Genomic DNA, 19227 nt, shown 5'->3' on the forward strand with positions numbered 1-19227 from the left:
GAGACAGAGCTTGGGGGGGGAGTTTGTCTATTCTTAAATGTGGATCACAGAGGTGGTCACAATTTTAAGTGGCTTAAAGAATTGTCCATATTCAAACTGGCCAGCTGATAGGTTCTATCAGGTCCCAGAGGAAGCTGTAAGCACCCCTCAGCAAGAACATCACTTCTGGGACTATGCTTGCTAACCCATGACAGCTTGGAAGGAACAGCAGGTGACTGGGCTTTTTCCTCAGCTCTGTGATTCTCCTCTCTGTCTCTGGAAAATAAGAACCAAGGAATTTGTGTTACATGAGATGACAGTGGGGAGAGCAGAAGCATCTTGATCTGCTGCACTTTTCTCGTGTTAGCATCTTCCTTTTTTAGGCAGGTGGATCACATTTCCTAGCTTGGCAGTCTTCTAGAGCCAACATTTGATTCTTACTAACCAGTATTATCAGTCAGATTATCACCAAGTAACTGTCATGTCTTCTTTCTCAGTAGACCCCAAAGAATGCCTGGGAAATGCTGTTACCTATTTCCAGTACAGCTGCAAAACCATGTATATATGGATATATATAATATGATATAATATAATGTTTTATGTAGATGTGTTTATATCTATCAGAATATTAGCAAACTGAAATATAGACAGAAGATTTCTGTAACTGGGGATAGGGTAAGTGTTTCCTGCTTGCACACACCAATCTCCCCAAGGTGAGATGCCATCTTGCACATGAAAGCATTTCTGTCGTACTTAGGCCACCCCTCACATGGGGGCACTATCTTCACAGGAAGTCAAACTGACAGTTTTGGGTAGGCTGTGGTCACTGGCATCATCTGTGCCAGAGCATCTCTCTTATTTTTCCTTGTTACTCATATGTGACTGGCCATGCACCCCCTGCTTGCCTCCTTCAGACCTGAGAGCATCCCTGAGGCTGAACTTTGCAGAGGGAAATATGCTGGCAGGCCAGTCTGACAGTAGGAAATGGCATAATCCAGTGAGTTATGGTGGCTTTTGGGCACAGAATACCTGGCTCTCCCTTTTTTTTTTTTTTTTTTTAACTGCAAGTATCACCATCTAGTACATTTAATCTGTTTCAATTTAGTCAATTTTGACTGCTTTGTGATTCCAGAAGGGGAAATACTAGAGCAAATTAGGGAATCTCCTTTCCTTTCTGACCTGAAACATGTGTTTCTTTGATTAGACCTAGAATGTGGCAAGAAATTCTGTACCAGCTCCTAGGGCTTCCTTTTCATCTGTATAGGTTTTTTATTAATATTTAGAAAGTTTGCCTGCAGCAGTACTAAAATGTGCATCAGAGGACAACAGTTGTTTACTGTGTTTGAACTGAAGAATCTCACCCAGGAGATCTCATTCACTTGAAGTTTACATCTCTCAATCTCGACTTGCAGAAAGAGATCGATGAATAACAATTGTCATTTCAGAGTTGCACCTCTCCAATTATTTATTTGGTTGTGTGTCTTTCCAGAAGCACACGTAATTGGATCAGACACTAAAAACCAGATTGCAGGTTTTTAATGACAGCAAGCTCATACCTCTTTATAATGAAGTAAAAAAAGTAAACACACATCCCCATCTGTAAAATGATAATGACACAGGAGTTCTCCCTCCCCACCAAAAACAGTTAAAGTTAATTTATCTACTTTAAGAGACTGCATTATATTCAGCAGACAGCTGACAGGTTACCCTTGGGAAGATCCATGTTTGGACATGACTCAAGATTTTTTTTTTTTTACCTCAAGCTGGCAGAGGCTACAGGTGTCACCCACACTGAAGCTGGTGACTATTGAAGATGATGTTGAGTGTCCCTGAGAGAGTTGCATCTACATTTGCTGCTCTCAGTGCACCTTCTGGCAGCCACTCTGAGCTGCTGACTCCAGACACTTCTAAAGCAGTGGGTGCAAAGATGTGAAAAATCAACAGCAGCAGCAAAATTTAGAAGTCCCCTATTGCAGCACAGTTTGGGAGTCTGGAAGAGGGATCCAGCTCTAAAGCTACCATGAACACTGCAAGCACATAACCCTATCCACAGTTTTATAGCTGGAAATAGTATCCCATAGGATTTCAAGGTGTAGGGAGCTGTTTTCTCAAAATACCTTCCCAAATGGAGCAATAAGGTTTCTGGCCTCGTATATTATTTTCTTAGCCAGAAATTAGATGAAGAAAGGAAAAAATTATGATTATTTCCTTTATGAAAAGAAAGGCTTTCTTGGTTTACTCTTTATAATGAATTTGTGTATTATGTTTTCCTTTGCATCAAGGTTACAGGTGGGAAAAAGTTTTTTAAAAAAATCTGATTAAAAGATAGTATGAAACAGGTTGGAGCATAATCCTTTCCTGCCTGTGTTTACAAATATAATAAGAACAACTCTAAGACGTGCTTTTCATGGCTTTTTAAGTAATACGTGTAAATAAATCTATGTAATCAAAACTTGAATACTGTGAAATCTTAGCCTCAGTTGTATGTGGAAGGGCAATAATGTTCAAGAAAATAATCAAATTAATCAAATCTCAACTTCATGGTTTTAGGACACTTGTCCATCTCTTTGTCCAGAATTCCTTTCATTAGTAGGTTTCACCTACTGAACCTTTTAAAAGTGTTTAAATTCTGTTCATTTTAATTTTGTAGCTTAGTTATTGATAGCAAATTTGTAATTCATTATCCACTTGCTGTCTGTGCTTTGAGTAGGGTATGTGTATGAGGAGTGAGCTGATACCCAAGCAATAAAAAAAGCACTGAGTTGTGAGTATGGGCTTACAACGTTGTTATGTCCACATTGTGGTACCAAATTAAGGGTAAGTCACATATGAAAAATGACTTATGGTTGTTCAAATCATTCCTAAATTCTCTGTTAACTAATTCCTACCACCATATTGTCAGCCAGGTGGAGGTGTTCTGGAGTCTCAGGCACCAGTCTTCAGTTGTTGGTGTTAAATGTTTCATTGTTAGCAGCTGGTAAGATTGCCTGTGTTGTTCTTTAAACATCACTTCCAAACTGAATGCACCTGTTGAAACCCCAGAAACAGACAAACTGTACTTTCTTTCTCTTCCTCCCAGCTTTTGCAGTTTTATTTCCTTAGAACTTTGATAGTATCAAGATGTGCTGTTCTCTGGTTACTGTACTTATATTGCACTTGAATTACTGATTTCTGTGTGAGTATAGTGGGCCAGTTACCTGAAGAAAAAAGAGTTAGCAAAAGCATTCAAAGCATATTAGGTTTTCTTCCTTTTTTTAATTCTTGTTAGAGTTCTAGCAAAAGGAATACCCTCTTTCTCATTAATTTCTCTTCCTCTTCCTCCTCCTTCTTTACATAAATATTAGACCAGTCCAGTCTTTTATAGTGTAAATTCTTGCATCCCAGCAGAACTGTATGGCCAGTACGTGGCCACATCACTGATTAAGGGCGGAACTTTGCCAGTAATTCTAGTGCTGCAAAGAGGTAAGTAATTTAATGTAATGCAAGGGAATTGTTCCTTTCCAAAGAGAAGGAAAAACGTGGAAATGTTTATGAACATTAGTGTCCACAAAGACCTCCAAACTGAGCTAGGACAGCCTTCATTTTGCCGTTTTCTCCTGCAGTTCTTCCAGAGTCTCTTAACATCCCACAGTCCCTTGTGTAATCTCCCCCTCAGATGTTTGCTTTTACCATTTCGTGAGCCTGGTTTTTGCTTTCCATTACACTTGTCACTGACCTGAAATATGAAAACATACTGAAAAAGAAATTGTCTTTTTTTTTTTCCCTGAGAACATTTTAAGCATGAGTCTTCTTCATACAGCATGTATGTGGGCAAAAGGGCGCAATTCTCCTTGCAATATAATGTGATCTCATATTACATTGGAAGCTGCTTTCTTTGGCTGGAATGAGAATAGTCAGTAGCAAACAAATACTTGTATTCTTATAGGTTGTCAGGTATCCTTTAGCTATTCCCATACCTGAAAGAAACTGGTCCTGAGGGAAAAGCATTTAACTTGAATTCAGGGCATGCTTTGGAGAGGGCATGGATGTAGAAAAACAAATCCAGTTACTTTTCAAAAGCATCTTCTTCTGTCATGATCCCAGTATGTCATAACACAGTCTGAACGAGGGCAAGAAACATCTATCCTTGGTTCGGCCTCACTGAGGACAGGCATAGTATGTAACCTTTTGTCTCCTCAAAACTAACCACAGCAATGATTTGCCTGGAAAGAAAGAGGGAAACCCTTAAGAAAGTTTTCAAGTGAGATGAGCAATATCTTGCTGTTGTGGCAGCTCTCCTCATGAACAACTTTTTTCTAATCCTCTAAATTGGGCTCTGCCTGAATCTCACCACCCCTTCCCACCATGCAGTCACTGGTCTCCATGCAGAGCTATTCTGAAACTTGGCAGTAAAATTTCAGGTGCTCATTTGGCATAAATTCAGAACTGCCCTGCTCTGGCAGCTTGGGAGAGGTTCAGTGCAGTATGTGCCCCTCTTTACAGGCCTTTTCTCAGATGAAAAAAGAAATAGCTATTTGACCAATAATGTTCCTTTCACATCAATCCCTGAGAGGATCCTTCAGAAGGAGAGTAGCATAGAGAGCGTCAGAGAAGCTACCATCATACACTTGATTCATTTTGTGTATTACACTTGAAGATTATGGCAATTGAGACTTCTGAAATGCATTGACAAGTACAAAAGAGAGGTAAAAATTCAGAGGCTAAAGCTTTACTTCCAAGTATTTCCACTGCCTCTTTGTGAGGGTTCTTTGGCATTCTGATTCCTGAACGCCTAATGGTTCCATAGCCCTAGGATGACCTCTTTGTTCTGCCCCAAATCTCTGCTCCTGAGAAGAAATGCTGCAGTGTTTTGTGATGTGGAGCATGTTTAAGTAACGTAGGCATTAAAGGTTTAGGATAAGTTGTTTGTTATGAAGTCATTGAAGAGAAAAAACCTATACAATGAAGTATGCTAGTAGAGCACTAGCAATAATTCTGCTTTGCATGTGAGAGATAATGGCCTGTGTTCTGGTGGTAATAAAAATGTTCTATTAAGTTCTCTGAACCCATTGCAATGTGATAGAAAACAGCAAATGATGAAACAGTGCTTTAAGGGGAGCTTACACATCCAGCAAGCATAAAATAAACATATTAAAATAGAAAAAAACCCCTGATTTTCAGTGCTTATTGTTTTCTCACTTCCATCATGGGTATAGGATAAAAGAAAACTCTTACTTGCTTGTTAGAAGAAGAAAGCTCCTACTTGAAGTTCTTACTTGGCAGATGTCAGTTGAAAGCTCTGCTAAGGAATATGCTGCAATGTCAAACTCTGTTGGGTAATTTTAGACAAATGTGTCATGTGTGACATGGAAATATGGCATGCTGTACATTAGTGATTTCCCAAGTGTTTGGATCAGGTAGTAATGTGCTGAGAAAGTGCTCTTTATCTCTCCACACTGTGTACTTGTATAGCAGTGGGGAAAGGCTTTTGGTAGAAATTACTTCAGTCAGAAAAAGAATCCATTTACAATATGTGCCTTCTAACATCTTTCAGACAATGCATTGTATTAAAGAGGCATTTTTTGATTAATGTTTTATAAACATTTTTCAGCATGACAGCTTAAAGTCCCTGTAAAATTGTAAATGCGTGCATAGTGCTCACTTCCATAAAGTCAAGTGCCATCTCATAAAGTCTAGTTGGATCCTGTCAGTGACAGTGACACAGAATCAGTACCTTGGAGCATTAAAATTAATTTCCTTCATTTATATTACTGCAGTGATAGCTAGATGAAAAGAGTCCTATATTTAAATTATCTTAAAAATACCTTCAAATCTTTTAGGGTTTTTTATTATTATTATTTTACAGTTAACTAAATGTAGTGAAGTGCAGCATTAATATTTTCATGGGCCTTTTAGGAAATGTGAAAGTAGTGAAGGGGAAAGGGGAGGATGTGGGAGGCTATACTGGATGCTAACTGGGGGAAGGATTAAGTAGCTTTCAGTTGAGCAGGTTATTAGAGAAACAGTGGCCTTTGGCCACAGCTGATAACCTACAGCCTTGGAGCCAAACTGGAATACCCTGGAGCAATGGAGAGCAAAGAGGGCTTTCCTATACTGGACTGTAAGAGCAGTCCTTTCTCTCTTCCTTGCTGTTGTTGAATGTCATGGATAAGCAGTGTTTTCTTTGCTTTCCTCAGGTTTGCGAAGTGCTTAATGTGGAAAAAAAAAAGAGCTGAGTGAGGATACAAAAATGGGAGAAAACCAAAATGTGCTCCCTGTCACAGGCCTGTCTTCTTCTCTTGGCTGCAGTGGGACTGTGATGTTGATGCCCCTGCCCTTAGTGGAGCTGAGTGATTTTAGTGGAAGTACCCCAAATTTACACGTCTGCAAAATCAAAGGTCTTGGGAAGCAAACCCTAGGAGGCTGGAAGCATGGGAGTGGAGGAAGGAAGAAAATAGAAACAGAAAAAGAGCGTCTGAATACCAGGGCCGAAGAGCGAGGAGAAAGATGGGAACATGGGGGAGCACTGGTGGGAGAAACATACCCAAACAAAGGGGATGAGGGAAATTTGGGGTAGAAAGCTGGGAATACCAATGATCTTGTTTGAAAGGGGTACCTGTAGGATGATCTTTGTTCCTTCTCCCTTCCACTGTAGCTCCCAGTAGTCCTGGTCATGTGGGGTGCTGCTTTCTCATCCCACTTCTTTGGAGGAGGATGGGGTGCTTGTTAAACCCCCAAGTTGGCACCAAAGCACAGAAGAGAACTTTGTTATTGAGGTCTCATGATATGAGTGAGGGTCTTTGGCAGAGAGTTGAACCAGGAAGCCTGTAACTCCATAACCCACAGCAGCACAAATGGGTGTTTGTGGCATGAGCCTTCAGCGTTTGGCTTTTTCCCAAGTGTGTTTTTATTTATGTCTATATATATCTATAAATATAGATATGAGGAAAACATAGTTATTTTTGTGTTTCATTTTAAAAGAGGTAAAAGTAACAATTAGAGCATGTTTCTCCTCATTAGATATTTGCATGGGTTTTATATGTGTGGAAAACAGTAGCAGTCATACTGATGCTTGCAGCTACTACATATTGCTACTAAAAAGTTTAGATGGTGTTTTTAAAAATAAATAAAACTTGTGCTGTTTAGTTTAGCTTTGTGGTAATGGTACTGACACAAGCATTTGTGACTACAGTATGGGGATCTCTGTCATGAAATATTTTCTGAGAGAGTTGCAGCTGGCAAAATTGGAATTATAAAGATCAGAAAGTGCATAAAAAGGCAACAAGGCTGGGTTTGGTTTTTTTTCCATTAGACTAGTCCTCACATGCAAAAATGATTATTATTTCTTCTTTTCACCAGTTAGCATTTCCTGGTAAATAACAGAAACTTTAATTGCACATTAGTAACTTCCAGGAACATATTGTTGTGACATGTATTTAAACAAGCTGTGAATTAAGAACCTCTTTCCACCCAGTGATCTAATTATATTGTCACGCTAATTATAGTATTTTGTATTTATATTTGACAACTTTAATCTTCTTTTCCTAGCTTACGGAAATAGTTTTCCTCTAGAGGATTTACCTTTTAGGCTGGAATTTCTTATCTTTTCTTTCAGAAAATGTACACTTATCTAAAGCATGTCTCAGTCACTTTGGATCCATTCTGTTCACGTCTCTGGCATTAGTTTCTGTGTGATCTTAGGCTAGTCATTGTAGTGTTTCTGATTCTCTGTAGGAGCCCTCTTCAGCTTTCTAAAATGTTTTTGGATCTGTGGATGAAATTGCACTACCAAAACACCAGGTACTGTCTTACAAACAGAATATAGCATGTTCATCTTGGGACTCTGGGGTGTTTTTCTGTGATTAGAAAATAGAAAAGGACCCACAAGGGTCAAGTTGAAACTTGGAAACAGGCAATAAAACCTTTATCTGTTTACAAAAACAGTATGATGGGCATTTGAGGTAAATTACATACCTTAACATAATGCAAATGCCCATTAATTTCTATCTAAACGCCATTTATTCCCAAGCCCCAGAAATTAGTGTTAATAATAAGCAGTTGTGTGATAGGTCCATTATGTTGTTTTGAAGGTAATTATAATACTGAAATAAAGTATGCAAGCCTTTATTTATTTGATTTAATCTATCCCTGGAAATATACACATAGGTAAATGCTACTAGCATAAGCATGAGGTTTTTAGTGGTGTAATGTGATGAAGCTAGTAATAATAATTACAAGAAATGGTGCTGTGGAAACACCATGAAGATTTCAGCAAGCCTAGACACGTGTCAGCAATAGTGGGACACTGGTGAAGTGGTAATATTCAACAAATAAGCTGTTTGCTGACATAGGGAGGAGTCAGCTTTATTAAGGGAAACTTGAAATGGTGTTGATAATGGGAGTTTATCCAATATATGAAGAAAAGTTTACATAAATATGACTGCTTTGGCTGTTCTGAAACATCTCCTCCTGTGGAAATGGAGGGTATGTGGCACAAAGCTCAGTGTTTTGTCATTGCTGAGAGAGGAGACAAGGCAGAGCTGGGTTGGATGGGGATTGGAGCAAGCTGATCTGGTGGAAGATGTCCCTGTGGCAGGGGGGTGGAACAGGATAGTGTTTAAGGCCCCTTCCAACCCAAACCACTCTGTGATTCTATGAGACACTTGGATGAGCTGTGTGAAAACTGTATGTAGTCTGCTTCCCTGCAAGGTTGATGCCAGCAAAAGATTCCTAGAATCTGTTTAAGATGAGGGAGAAAATAAGGTGCATTCTCAGGAGGCTCCTGAGGAATCGCAGCTGCTCTTGTTGGCATCGATGCAAATATCTGGTCAGGCAAGACAGAGCTGGTTTGCAGGTTTTGCCCACACCTGCACTTTGTGGAACATGGTATCAAAGTTCCAAGATTTAAACAGATAATTTTGAACAGTAGTATGTTCAAAGTAGGCATAATTGGTTTCATTTCTGCAAAAGGGAATGAAATTTAATTTTACATATCACATCCTCAAGCGAGAAGATTGTGCATGGAGATGTCTGATAGAATTAGCACTGCTGAGTGCAAATTCCAGCTCTTAGGAAAAATGGCCCATCTCTAGGTCTTAGCACTCACTTCTTCCAGCATCTAGCAACTTCTGTACTCCAGCTGCTGCATGGGCAGGATCACTTCATATTGCTCACCCAGCAGATTAAACCTTTTCTGTCTCATGGATCGGTCAAAGCAGGGAAAGCTCTTGTTTGGAAGCTCACCAATTGGAGGGAATGTACAAGGAAAACATGACCCTCCTCCAGTGGAAAACAGACCAAACAAAGGTTGCAAAGGTTACAAGCAGGAGTTGGACAGGTTGGATGGAGGACAATCACGCAAATACAAAACAGCCCAGTGAGAGGAAGTAGTAAATACGCAGTACAGAACTGTGCTCAGCAACTGAACAGTCATGCTGCAGCAGAATGTATTGTATATCAAGTCTTCAGCAGCAGTTTTTATTTACTGTAATATTAGCATAATTAGAAAAGATCTTTTATGGTATTCCCTACTCCTCCCTTTCTGTCACAGAACTTTCTCTGCCATGTATTTTTTGTATTCACGTTCTTGCTCCTTTGGGTTGGATTTTTTAATATATAAAACATTTGAGTCTTCATTTTGGGATTTTTGGGAATTTGTTTTTGTTTTTGTTTTTGTTTTGTGAAATGTCAATGCAACATAAAGTGCTTTGCTTTTATCTGGAGCTCAAAGTCTGAGGTGAGAGTCTGTCTCCTGTTTTTCTGCCTGCAGGGATTCCCATGCTGAAGATAGTATTTGCGGGTTATGAGCACCTGTCCTTAATTTCCGTCCCTTTGCTCATCTATCATCCTGCTCAGATCCTTCTTGGCAGTCTGTTGGTACCAACGATAAAATCCTGGATGGTTTCTAGGCAAAAGGTACGAATTGCTGGATTTGATTTATAATGGTAAGTGTGCTGTGAGGGGAAAAATATCTAAACACATGTCCTGAAGTCCTGGGGTTCCTTCTTGGTGATCCTGTGGTAGGGAGTTTTCTATTTTGTTGCTTCATCTATAAAAATGATAGTCACAGCAGTATCAAATTAGAAGCGTAGAACTTTATCCCCCTTGAAAAGTGGGCTGAGAAGACTCTGAAAAAGTTCAAAGCTTGAAGATAGACCTCTACAGTTAATTTAAATTACAAACTCATTCAAATTATGAATTCAGAATATGCCCCATAAGAATGTCTCCATCCATTAGCTGGCTAATGATCACAGCTTTGGATCTCCTTTATGGAGAAGTGACAAAGATGTGTTGGCTGGCATGGGAGCTGGGGAAATGAGGTAAAATAAGGACACTTTCTGAAGTGGATTGAAGCAGGATGAAAACTTCCCCACCCCCCTGCCCTACTTGGGTCACCCTTTACAATAACAAGAAGTCTACAACACTCTGGGGCATCACATTTCATGCAAAATTAGGCATGGGATAACTTGTAGGATTATAGACTATAACCTAGAGGGTTTGGAATCAGCACCGCTGATTCAAATTATGCTTATTTCAGTACAGATTGAAGGTATTGACCTCTGACAGCCATTTTGTGATCTATGTGAAGTAATTGCAGTGGGTTTCATCAGGTTCTCAGAGTAACCACCCTGCAAAAAGCTAGTCCATGAAATCGACTTTAATGCTGTCTTTTAATGGTCTAAGATAATAATGATCAAGAAGCTGCAGCAACTGAAGCAACCTTTGGCAGCCATTTTCGGTGATGGTTGGGACCTACTGTGGGAAGCCCAGCTCCATCAGCAACCTGCATTCTCCGCTTATCAGTGGAGAAATTTTATGGATAACACTCATATTTCCAATTTTCAGCAAAATCCAATGGCTGTCATTTTACAGCTTCACACCACTAAAGTAACCTTGCTATCTTGAATGATCAAATTCCCCAAATCAGTGATTTTCATGTGTTACCTGAACTATAAAAAGCATGAAAACTCTCAGTTTTCAGGAACTGTGTTTAGAAATCAGACCTTGTTAATTTATACTGGTCTGAGTATGTGAAAATGAAAATCTGAGAATCCAGTGGCAATTAGCCATCACTCTGAAAGTCAGGGTTTTTCTTTTAATCAGAAATTATCAGGAGACTTTATGGGTGGCATAAAGAAAATTCCATGCTATTCCTGCAGAAAGACAGCCTAAAGTTAATGCTGCTGGTGATAGAATGATCCCTGCAATGCTGACATCTCCTCAGCATCTCAAGAGTGGGGCTGGAGCTCATCCAGACCTCCCTGATTCTCAGGACAGTAATGGCCTTTAGGGGCTGCTGTCAGCTGCTGAAAGTTAAAACAGCCTTTAAACAGAGCATCAGAACAGTCAACCAGTACTGGAGAGATTTACAGTTCACCAGCACTAGTTTCTTATTCATTAAGCATCAAATAAACCTCCTGTGCTAATCAGACTGTAATGCCACTGTAGAACCACTTCGGGGGATTGTTGTTCTGTTGCAGCAGTTTCTTCAGTTGGTCTTCTGTATTATTCACAAATGTTATTTAATTACTCTTTGAAAAAAATCAATGAGGTTGGGTCTGGTACAGTTGCAATAAGTATAATAGAAGTGAATGTTGTGACTGGATAATGGTCTCCCGCTTTGAAAATAAACATGTCATCATCACCCTTGATGTTTATTTTCTACAAACACCTTGGCTTCATTTTGGCATCTCTCTTGCAGGGGGAGGCGGTTATCCAGTCACAGTACTCAACTGCAGTGACATTCTTACTTAATTATGATAGTACATGTGATCGGGTTGTATGAAATTGAATTTAAATATTTAGAGGTTCATCTACACTAAGGTATTTCTACTTTGTAAATATGGCAGCAGAATCTGCCAAACTACAAAGTTAAAGAATTGTCTCCCCAAACAAAGTGTGGAATGATGTCTCTCTCTCCAAAGTCTCTTGCTGAATAATATCCAAAAGACTAATCTCAAAGGACTGGATTTAACAATAGTTAAATGCTGGTGTTTCTGAGGGTAGTATAGCCCATTTATTTTTAAAGGTTTGGGTTTTTTTTAAGGGTTTACACTTGTGCTGGAGTGATTTTCAAGCAGTGCTTACAAGCTTTAAATGTACAATATTAAAGGTTAATATCTACAATAAGAAGCCCCATCAGGCATCTCTCAGACTGAAAATTGCTTGTTTAGCCAACCTGCTGGAAACGAGAAGTCAGACAAATGCCAGTCTGTCAGGGCTCTTCACCCAAAAAACTTCAGAAAAATGGAAGTTCCATTTCAGGAATTGGCTAATTTCTGTAATTTCCCTCTCACCTGGGCCAATTTGTCCCACATAAAAAGGCACAGAGCTTTTTTTGCTGCAGAGCACACCAACAGCCAGCATCCTTCCCAGTGACCACACTGATGTACAGGAGCAGCTGAAAACCTACCACCTTCTAAGCCTATTGCATTTCTCTCCTTACTTAGAGAGCCTGCTTGCTGCCAGACTGGAAGCATGAGTTGAACTTCTGTCACACACTGAATAAATAACTCAGCGACCATAATTGGCCGCTGAGAGGAGCACAGACCTGAACCCTGCTGTCAAAAAAGTCGTGGGGTTTCTTTCTTCCTCAGCAACAGTAGAGCTACAAAGATGTCAGGTGTCCCCTGGCATACGATCACCTCTGGACTGATGGATTTTGGCTTATCCTTCCCTTTTGTCAGAAAGGAAGGTATAAATATCAGAGGTGCATGACATCCACCACTGCAGCAGTGCTTATCCTCTGAGCAGGCTTTGAGCCATGTGGAAGGAAGCCAGGGGACACAAAGGTGTTGGCACAAATTTTTTTCACTGTCGTTCCTTAAGTGGGTCAGAAGCTCTTCTATCTGTGCCACAAGTGGTTTGAGTGGGGTCCAAATAGCTGCTTTCTAAAATGCATCTGAGACCCGTCTCTGCTTCCTTCACTGGCACTGTAGCCATAGTCCTTGTGGTTCCTCTGTTAAGGCCCTCTGTGTAAGTGGAGGTTGTGATGGGCTATCAGAGACAAAAGCATCATCTCAGAACCCACAGCCTGTCAGCTGCACGCTGATTCCTCTCTCAGCCTCTTAGAAGTACACACGATGTTTTGTTGCCCCTTCTAAATGAGAATCTTACCTTGTGCTGTTGCTTGTCTTTTAAGGGTATAAAAAACTGTTTTGTTTCCTGTTCACAGGCACTGAAGTTAACCAGGCAGCCCAAAGCACCCGTGAAGGTATAATTGTGGAGATGGCCTGTGTCACAGTGAATGTATATATGTACTATACTGTACACACGGACAATTGACACAAGTGGGTTTTGTGAATGTTGCTTCAGTGCATATTTTATTTTTATATATATATATATCTATATATTAGAAGATACCTGTTAAGTGCCTTACAGATGCATTTTTGGCAAAAGGATTGTTTTCAGAAGCCACTTTGTTGGTTACTGCAAGAGGTTGTACAGTATTTTGGAGTCCTTTAGTTTATTTTTCTAACTGAGTGAATGGTCATGACTGACAGCTGGTTCTTCCGTTGCCCTTGCTTTGAAGCCAGGGTGTACCAGCTGCAAGTCACTGTTCTAAACTAGCCAAAATGACCAGAAGCCTATCCCACTGCTGGCTTACCCTGGGGAAGAGCTTTCTGAAGGTTTTTTTCTGAGATTGACTTGAATTTCTGTGTGACTCTGTTACACTCCCTAGTCATATGACTGTGACATGCCTTTTTCTTCTGAGTTTGTGTATACTCAGCATGGGGCCATCCAATGGATAGAAGCTGAAAAGCATGAATTATTTGCATTTGTTGACACAGTTGTCTAGACATTCCTTCAAAGTTAATGGTTTCCCAAGAAAATTCTTTCAATTCCATTGTATGATATTGTGCCATTGTATATCTTAAATGCCTCATAAGCTTCTTCAAAGAAATGGTCTGGTGATTGGGTTATGAGTGAAGTATTTGTGTTTGCAGCTAGGAGATCTTTTTACAATTTACCCCTGAAGAACACAAATTTTTGTTTTTCTTTCTTTTCTTTTCCTTCCCCCTGTGCAATGCACGGAAACCTGCACAGAGAATTTAGGATGCTAATATTGAAACGGAGCCTTTATTGTAGTAAGCCAAGCTACGTTTTCTCTATTGCTGCCTTGGTAATGAATAGTAACAGAAACACTATCTTAGCTTGTTTGACAATCAGTCACAACTTTTTAAAAAATAATATTACTCTTTCTAATAAACTTATGTAAAAAAAGAATACAAAATACTATTTCTAAGCATTGAAGAGAAAGGAATGCGGGCATATATTTAAACATGCAGCCAGCACTGCATCTTGTCTGGGAGATGAAGATTTCAGAAACATGCTCTAGTCCAGACCAGGGGGTGTGCCCATCTGCAAAAACTGTGCTGGCAATTGTGCATTAAAATATTAAGTAAGGAAAGAAATAGGTCAGTGTGGGATCAATATAAATGCAGAGCTTCCATGTGTGTCATGGTTAACATTGCAGCTAAAGGTGCAGCTGAGTGCAAACACCTCGGAGCAAGTCTTCAGCAAATGTGAATTATTGGAGCTCTAATAAGGCTACAAGCCTTTACACAAACTGAAGATCTTTTTGTGTGACCATAGGCATGTGAAATTCATATCCTTTTGCCTTAGTGAAAATAAAATGTGCTTGGTTTACCTAGTCTGTTAGTTCCAGCCCTGTGAACAACAGGAAAAAAGTAATCTGGTACCAATCCACGGTGCTTTACCTGATGGCCACTTCCTGCTGCCTCCCCTACGGGGAGCTGACAGCATCATCCTGTTCAGTACTGGCATCACCAATAAAAGGACCATGGGGCAAAGGTACAGGAGGTGGCACATGCTGAATTCTTTCCTTCCGTGGAGGGCAGTCAAGCTCTCCCCGCTGAGCAGGCGAGAGGGCTGAGGGACACTGTCCACTGCTCGTGTCCCCAGGGCTCTGCTCTCCTCCTACTGGGCAGTGGGCAGTGAGCTCACAGTTTGATCAGTGCATCCCCAGATAGCACAGGCAGATCCATCAACAGGCCAGCCTGTGAGGAACTGGAGAGTTCTTGGGCCAAATTCAAATTTCCGCTTCCTTAAACATTCTAGGTAGTAACTGGTTCCATGTGGGAATAAAATCCTCTGGGCTTAAAAGCCCTGCTTGCAGCAGGGGACTGCTTCCAAACTCAGGACAGTTTCTTTTTGTTCTGCTTCCATAAACCTGAATTTCCAGAGTATATAAAGAGTTAATCCCAATCCCACTGAAATCGATGACTCTTTCTGTTGGTTTTGAATGGCAAGACAACAGGCCCAAAAGGAGTGTTCCCTTTTTAAAGTACACGGGAAGAGTTCAAGCAGACAGTAGCTGACTGTGGTTGTGTCAATGCTAAATAGTCAGAACACTGCAAGTACCCTTACTGAGCTACCTCTGTGTACTGAATCTCTGCCTTTCAGTACTTCCAACAACTAGCTTAGATTCCATTGAAAACATCCTTTGTTTTTTGGGGGTTTTTTTCCACATTTAAGAATATTCCAAACTGTTTTACCATGTAGTTTTGTTAGAGTCTTTACAAAGTCCTTGTTGATTGCTTTGGGGCAGCTTAAATATCATGTATGAGTGTTGGAGGTGTTGGTCTAAAGGGAATATCAAGCTAAACTGAAATACATATTTTAAATCCATACTTAATGAAACTTAATTGTGTACATCAATTCTGTTATGTTTGAAGACTGTTAAGATGTTTGTTTTATGACTTTTTCTATGTCTTTAATAAACACAGTGGGTTTGAGTTCAATTTTGTTAGAGGGAAAAAAAGATAAAATTATTTATCCTCTTGGTCAAATTTTTGCCTCTGTTATCTGTTTTATTCTTTTGTGAGTGAGCTTTTAAACTGCTTGTTTTTTAAAAAAAGTCCATTAACTGTCTGGAGATACTTTATGAACTTGAGGAAAGAAAGTCCTCAGAATACTGCTAATTGTCATCAAATGAAAATTAATTCATGGAACCCAAACAGTTTTTCAGTAAAGGGTTAAAACAGTTCTGAATCTTTTCAACTTCTTGTCTTTAAATTTAATAGATATTAAAGATAATCAGGCCAAACTGATGGCAAATGAGAACTTCGCCCATGTTACAACATGAAGATTCTCTAGATCATTTCTGCATCTCTATAATCCCATTTAATGATAGTAGAGGAAAAAAAACCACCCAAACAATAAAACAGCACTTCAGAGGTCAGGGGGAATGTTAGCACTTTGTGTTGAGTTACTCAAACATTTTACTTCCCTTTTTGTGCACTAAATTGAAAAGCTTTTGATGACTCCAGTAACTTATCAAGATAAATAATTTTTAATGCCATTAAAATCAAAGATGTGATTGTGTTTTTTCTCGTTGATCCACTAGTTAGTGTGAACAGGTTATGTGGTAGAAAGGCAATCTCAGCAGAAGCTGCACAGTTGTGCTTGTTCACAGAGCAGAAGGATTTTGGTTTTACAGAAGTAGTCCCCTACATTACTCTGGCAGTCAGGGAAAAAGGAGCTGTTAGTTTTATTTGTGTACATTTTTCTGTGGAAATATCTTGACAGCGGGAGGTTAGAAGGCAAGATGAAATATGGTCTGTCTGCAAGCACATTGATTTATGTGCGAGTGCATACGTGCATAAGAGATGAGCAGTTATATATGTAGAAATGACTAGAAAGGGCCAAGTCCCTGGGATACATTTTTTTGCAAGACTGCATATGGAGAAAGAACTACTTTTTTTGATGTTATTCTACCATTAAAAATGAAATTTCAGACACTGAATTGTGTTTTGTATTGAATCATAATCTCATACAGAACCCTTACAGCAGACAATCGCAGCTTTGTAAACTGTAGACTGTTTTGCACTTAAATAGATGCTGATGCATTTGGGAATTACAACACAATAAAGGGCTAAATCATAGATTCTCCATTTGGTTATAATCCAAATGCATTTATATTACTGTTATTATGAAGTGCCAGGAACACAGGCAGTCCCTTGCAAACACGTTAAATAGACAAGAGACTAAATTCTGCCCTTGGTTACACTTGCACATCTCCAGAGCAAGGTTGTTAAGCTGCAGAGCAGTCTCCCCAGGGAAGCTGTTTGAAGAGCCCTGCCATTGTTCTAACAAAGCTCAGGGATAATGTAGCACATGATGAGAGTAAATGAAGAGTATTTTACTTCAGATTTGATGGCCTGCCCTTTCCAGCATTTTACAAACCAAATCTCTTTTGTCCCTATTTCTGTGGGGTAGCCCCAGTCCCCAGACCAAAACTTACAGCATCCTGTCAGAACAATGTCAGGAGAGGGACGTGGTCTCCTCTTTGCCATTTTCTTGATTCAACCACATTATCGCTTGTGATCATTAGACTGTGGCTTCTACAAGGAGGCATTTGGACTTAAATTCCTCCAAGCTGGTATGTCCTGTTCCTGTAAAATTCTCATTCAGCAGGCAGCACCCTGTGGGACGGTAAGGAATCTTCTGGACTTCCACGGACAAGCTGTGCAGGACTAGGGAAAGCAATGCTGGGAAATGCAGGTTGGAGGCATTGCTCCAGGCAGGTCTGCTTCATGCTGGCATCTAGAGCTGCAGCAGAGATCATGAAAGCAGCCTCTGGATTGTTCCTCTTGCCAGAAAGGTGGAGAGTGAGATCTTCAGTGAGAAGTGAAATTAAATTTATTAGTGATTAAAAGGACAAGAGAGATGTGTTGGAAACAACAAATGCCAATGAGGCCTCTCAGCTGCTCCCCTAAGCAACTTGCAGTCTCGGTGGAACATCAGCTTCTCAGTCCATCAAATTGCAGTAATCAAGTCTGGAGCTGATGGGAGTGTGAGTCACCACTTAATTTTCTCATCAGTGGAGGCCAAGTTTTCAAAATATTTTTAGATGCATTTCCACAGAGATTTCTGCCAGCCAGTGACCTATAGACTGACAAGAAAATGAGCAATAGCTGCTGCTGCTGCTGCTGAATCAGACTTTGCTCCCTGCCACCTAGCCTTCTGACCATAGTCAGGGGCAGGGAGGGCAGGTAAATCAAAGGCTTTTGGAATTCTTATGCAGAAAAGAGCCCTGCTGAGCTGATAGGAACACCTGGGTTGGTTAAGTAACAAAATAACCTGTGAATTCTTAGGCTGCCTGGTAGGTTCAGATGAACTTTGACTCTGTTGCTAGCCCCAACCAGAAGCAGGTGTGAGATTAGGAACTGATTGTGATCCGTGCTCCAGGGACAACCCATACCCAGCAGCTGCAGCCCACGGAAGAGGCCGTGCATCTCTTAAGGATCCCGTGCTGGTGCATCTCATCTGCTCTTTGCCTGTGTTCAAAACTGCCACCTGGCACAACCATTTGTCAGCTGGGTAAGAAAAGGTTAAAAAGCCTCTGGGTGGCATCCTGTGTGGGTGGGCTACCTCTAGTATAATAGTCACAAAATCAAAGAGTTGCAGATGTTAGCATGCTGGTGCTGGTTCATCCCTGTAAGAGAAAACTTGCTATTCGTGGTCAGTTTTCTTGTGAAACGATTCCAACTTCTAAGGGAAATCAGCTGTCTTGAAAGGAAAGAAAATGGGCTTCCTTGAAGGAAAGACAATTTCATTGATAGGATTAAAAAAATTATGGAGGTCATGTGAGAACTGGCCTTCTGCCAGGAGGAATGCAGGAAATAAAATTTGAGAGTGCTGTGACAATAATTGGGTATGAATTCTATTGACAAAAGCTTTTGCAGTTCTGTGCTCCCTCTGTTCCTTAGCATTGTGACTGCAATCTTTCCCTGTTTCTCTCCTTTGTCTGCTGCACAGCCCATACCCAAGATGTCACAAAATTGTTTTATTTCCTGGTGCCTTCTCTGTGTAGTTTTGCCACTTCTTGTCAACACTGCTTGATGAAGTAAGTGATAAAATGTCTTTTTCCCCTTCTTTTAAATTTTAACTTCTCCTAGTTAGATGTCCCTAACTGAACCTGGTGTCATCACCAAGATGATGCTCTCATCTGCTCTCCAAGCTCTCTTAGAGACCCTGTCCTTTAGCCAAGAAACCAGGGCAGCTTTCCAAGATGATGCTTGGGGAAGCAGAACTCAGCTTTTTGTGCTGGGACTGAGCAACTTAACCCATGTAAATTACAGTTCTTGTGTTCTTTGTTAGGACTTGCAGCTCCCCTGGAAGGGAACACCCACATGATGCAGACCCTGAAGCTCACTGCTGGATCCATTAGAGTCACTGTCAGTCCTCTGGGCAATCCCATACTGCTGTTGATACATTTTGCCAAGTTTTCCAGCAAAATCTCAC

General features: G+C 40.3%; 1 protein-coding gene across 1 annotated transcript in view; it reads left to right on the top strand.

Moving 5' to 3' along the window:
• Nucleotides 1–16726, top strand: part of SLC10A7 (solute carrier family 10 member 7) — a 173891-nt gene extending 157165 nt beyond the window's left edge. The window contains exons 13-14 of the mRNA XM_008641344.2: nt 9728–9873; nt 13133–16726. Of these exons, the coding sequence (XP_008639566.1) occupies nt 9728–9873; nt 13133–13177 (191 nt within the window). The 3' untranslated portion in view covers nt 13178–16726. The remainder of the gene's footprint in view (nt 1–9727; nt 9874–13132) is intronic.
• The last annotated feature ends 2501 nt before the right edge of the window (nt 16727–19227 follow it).

Source organism: Corvus brachyrhynchos, unplaced genomic scaffold (assembly GCF_000691975.1).
Source record: "Corvus brachyrhynchos isolate BGI_N302 unplaced genomic scaffold, ASM69197v1 scaffold229, whole genome shotgun sequence".
NCBI classification, from domain to species: Eukaryota; Metazoa; Chordata; class Aves; order Passeriformes; family Corvidae; genus Corvus; species Corvus brachyrhynchos.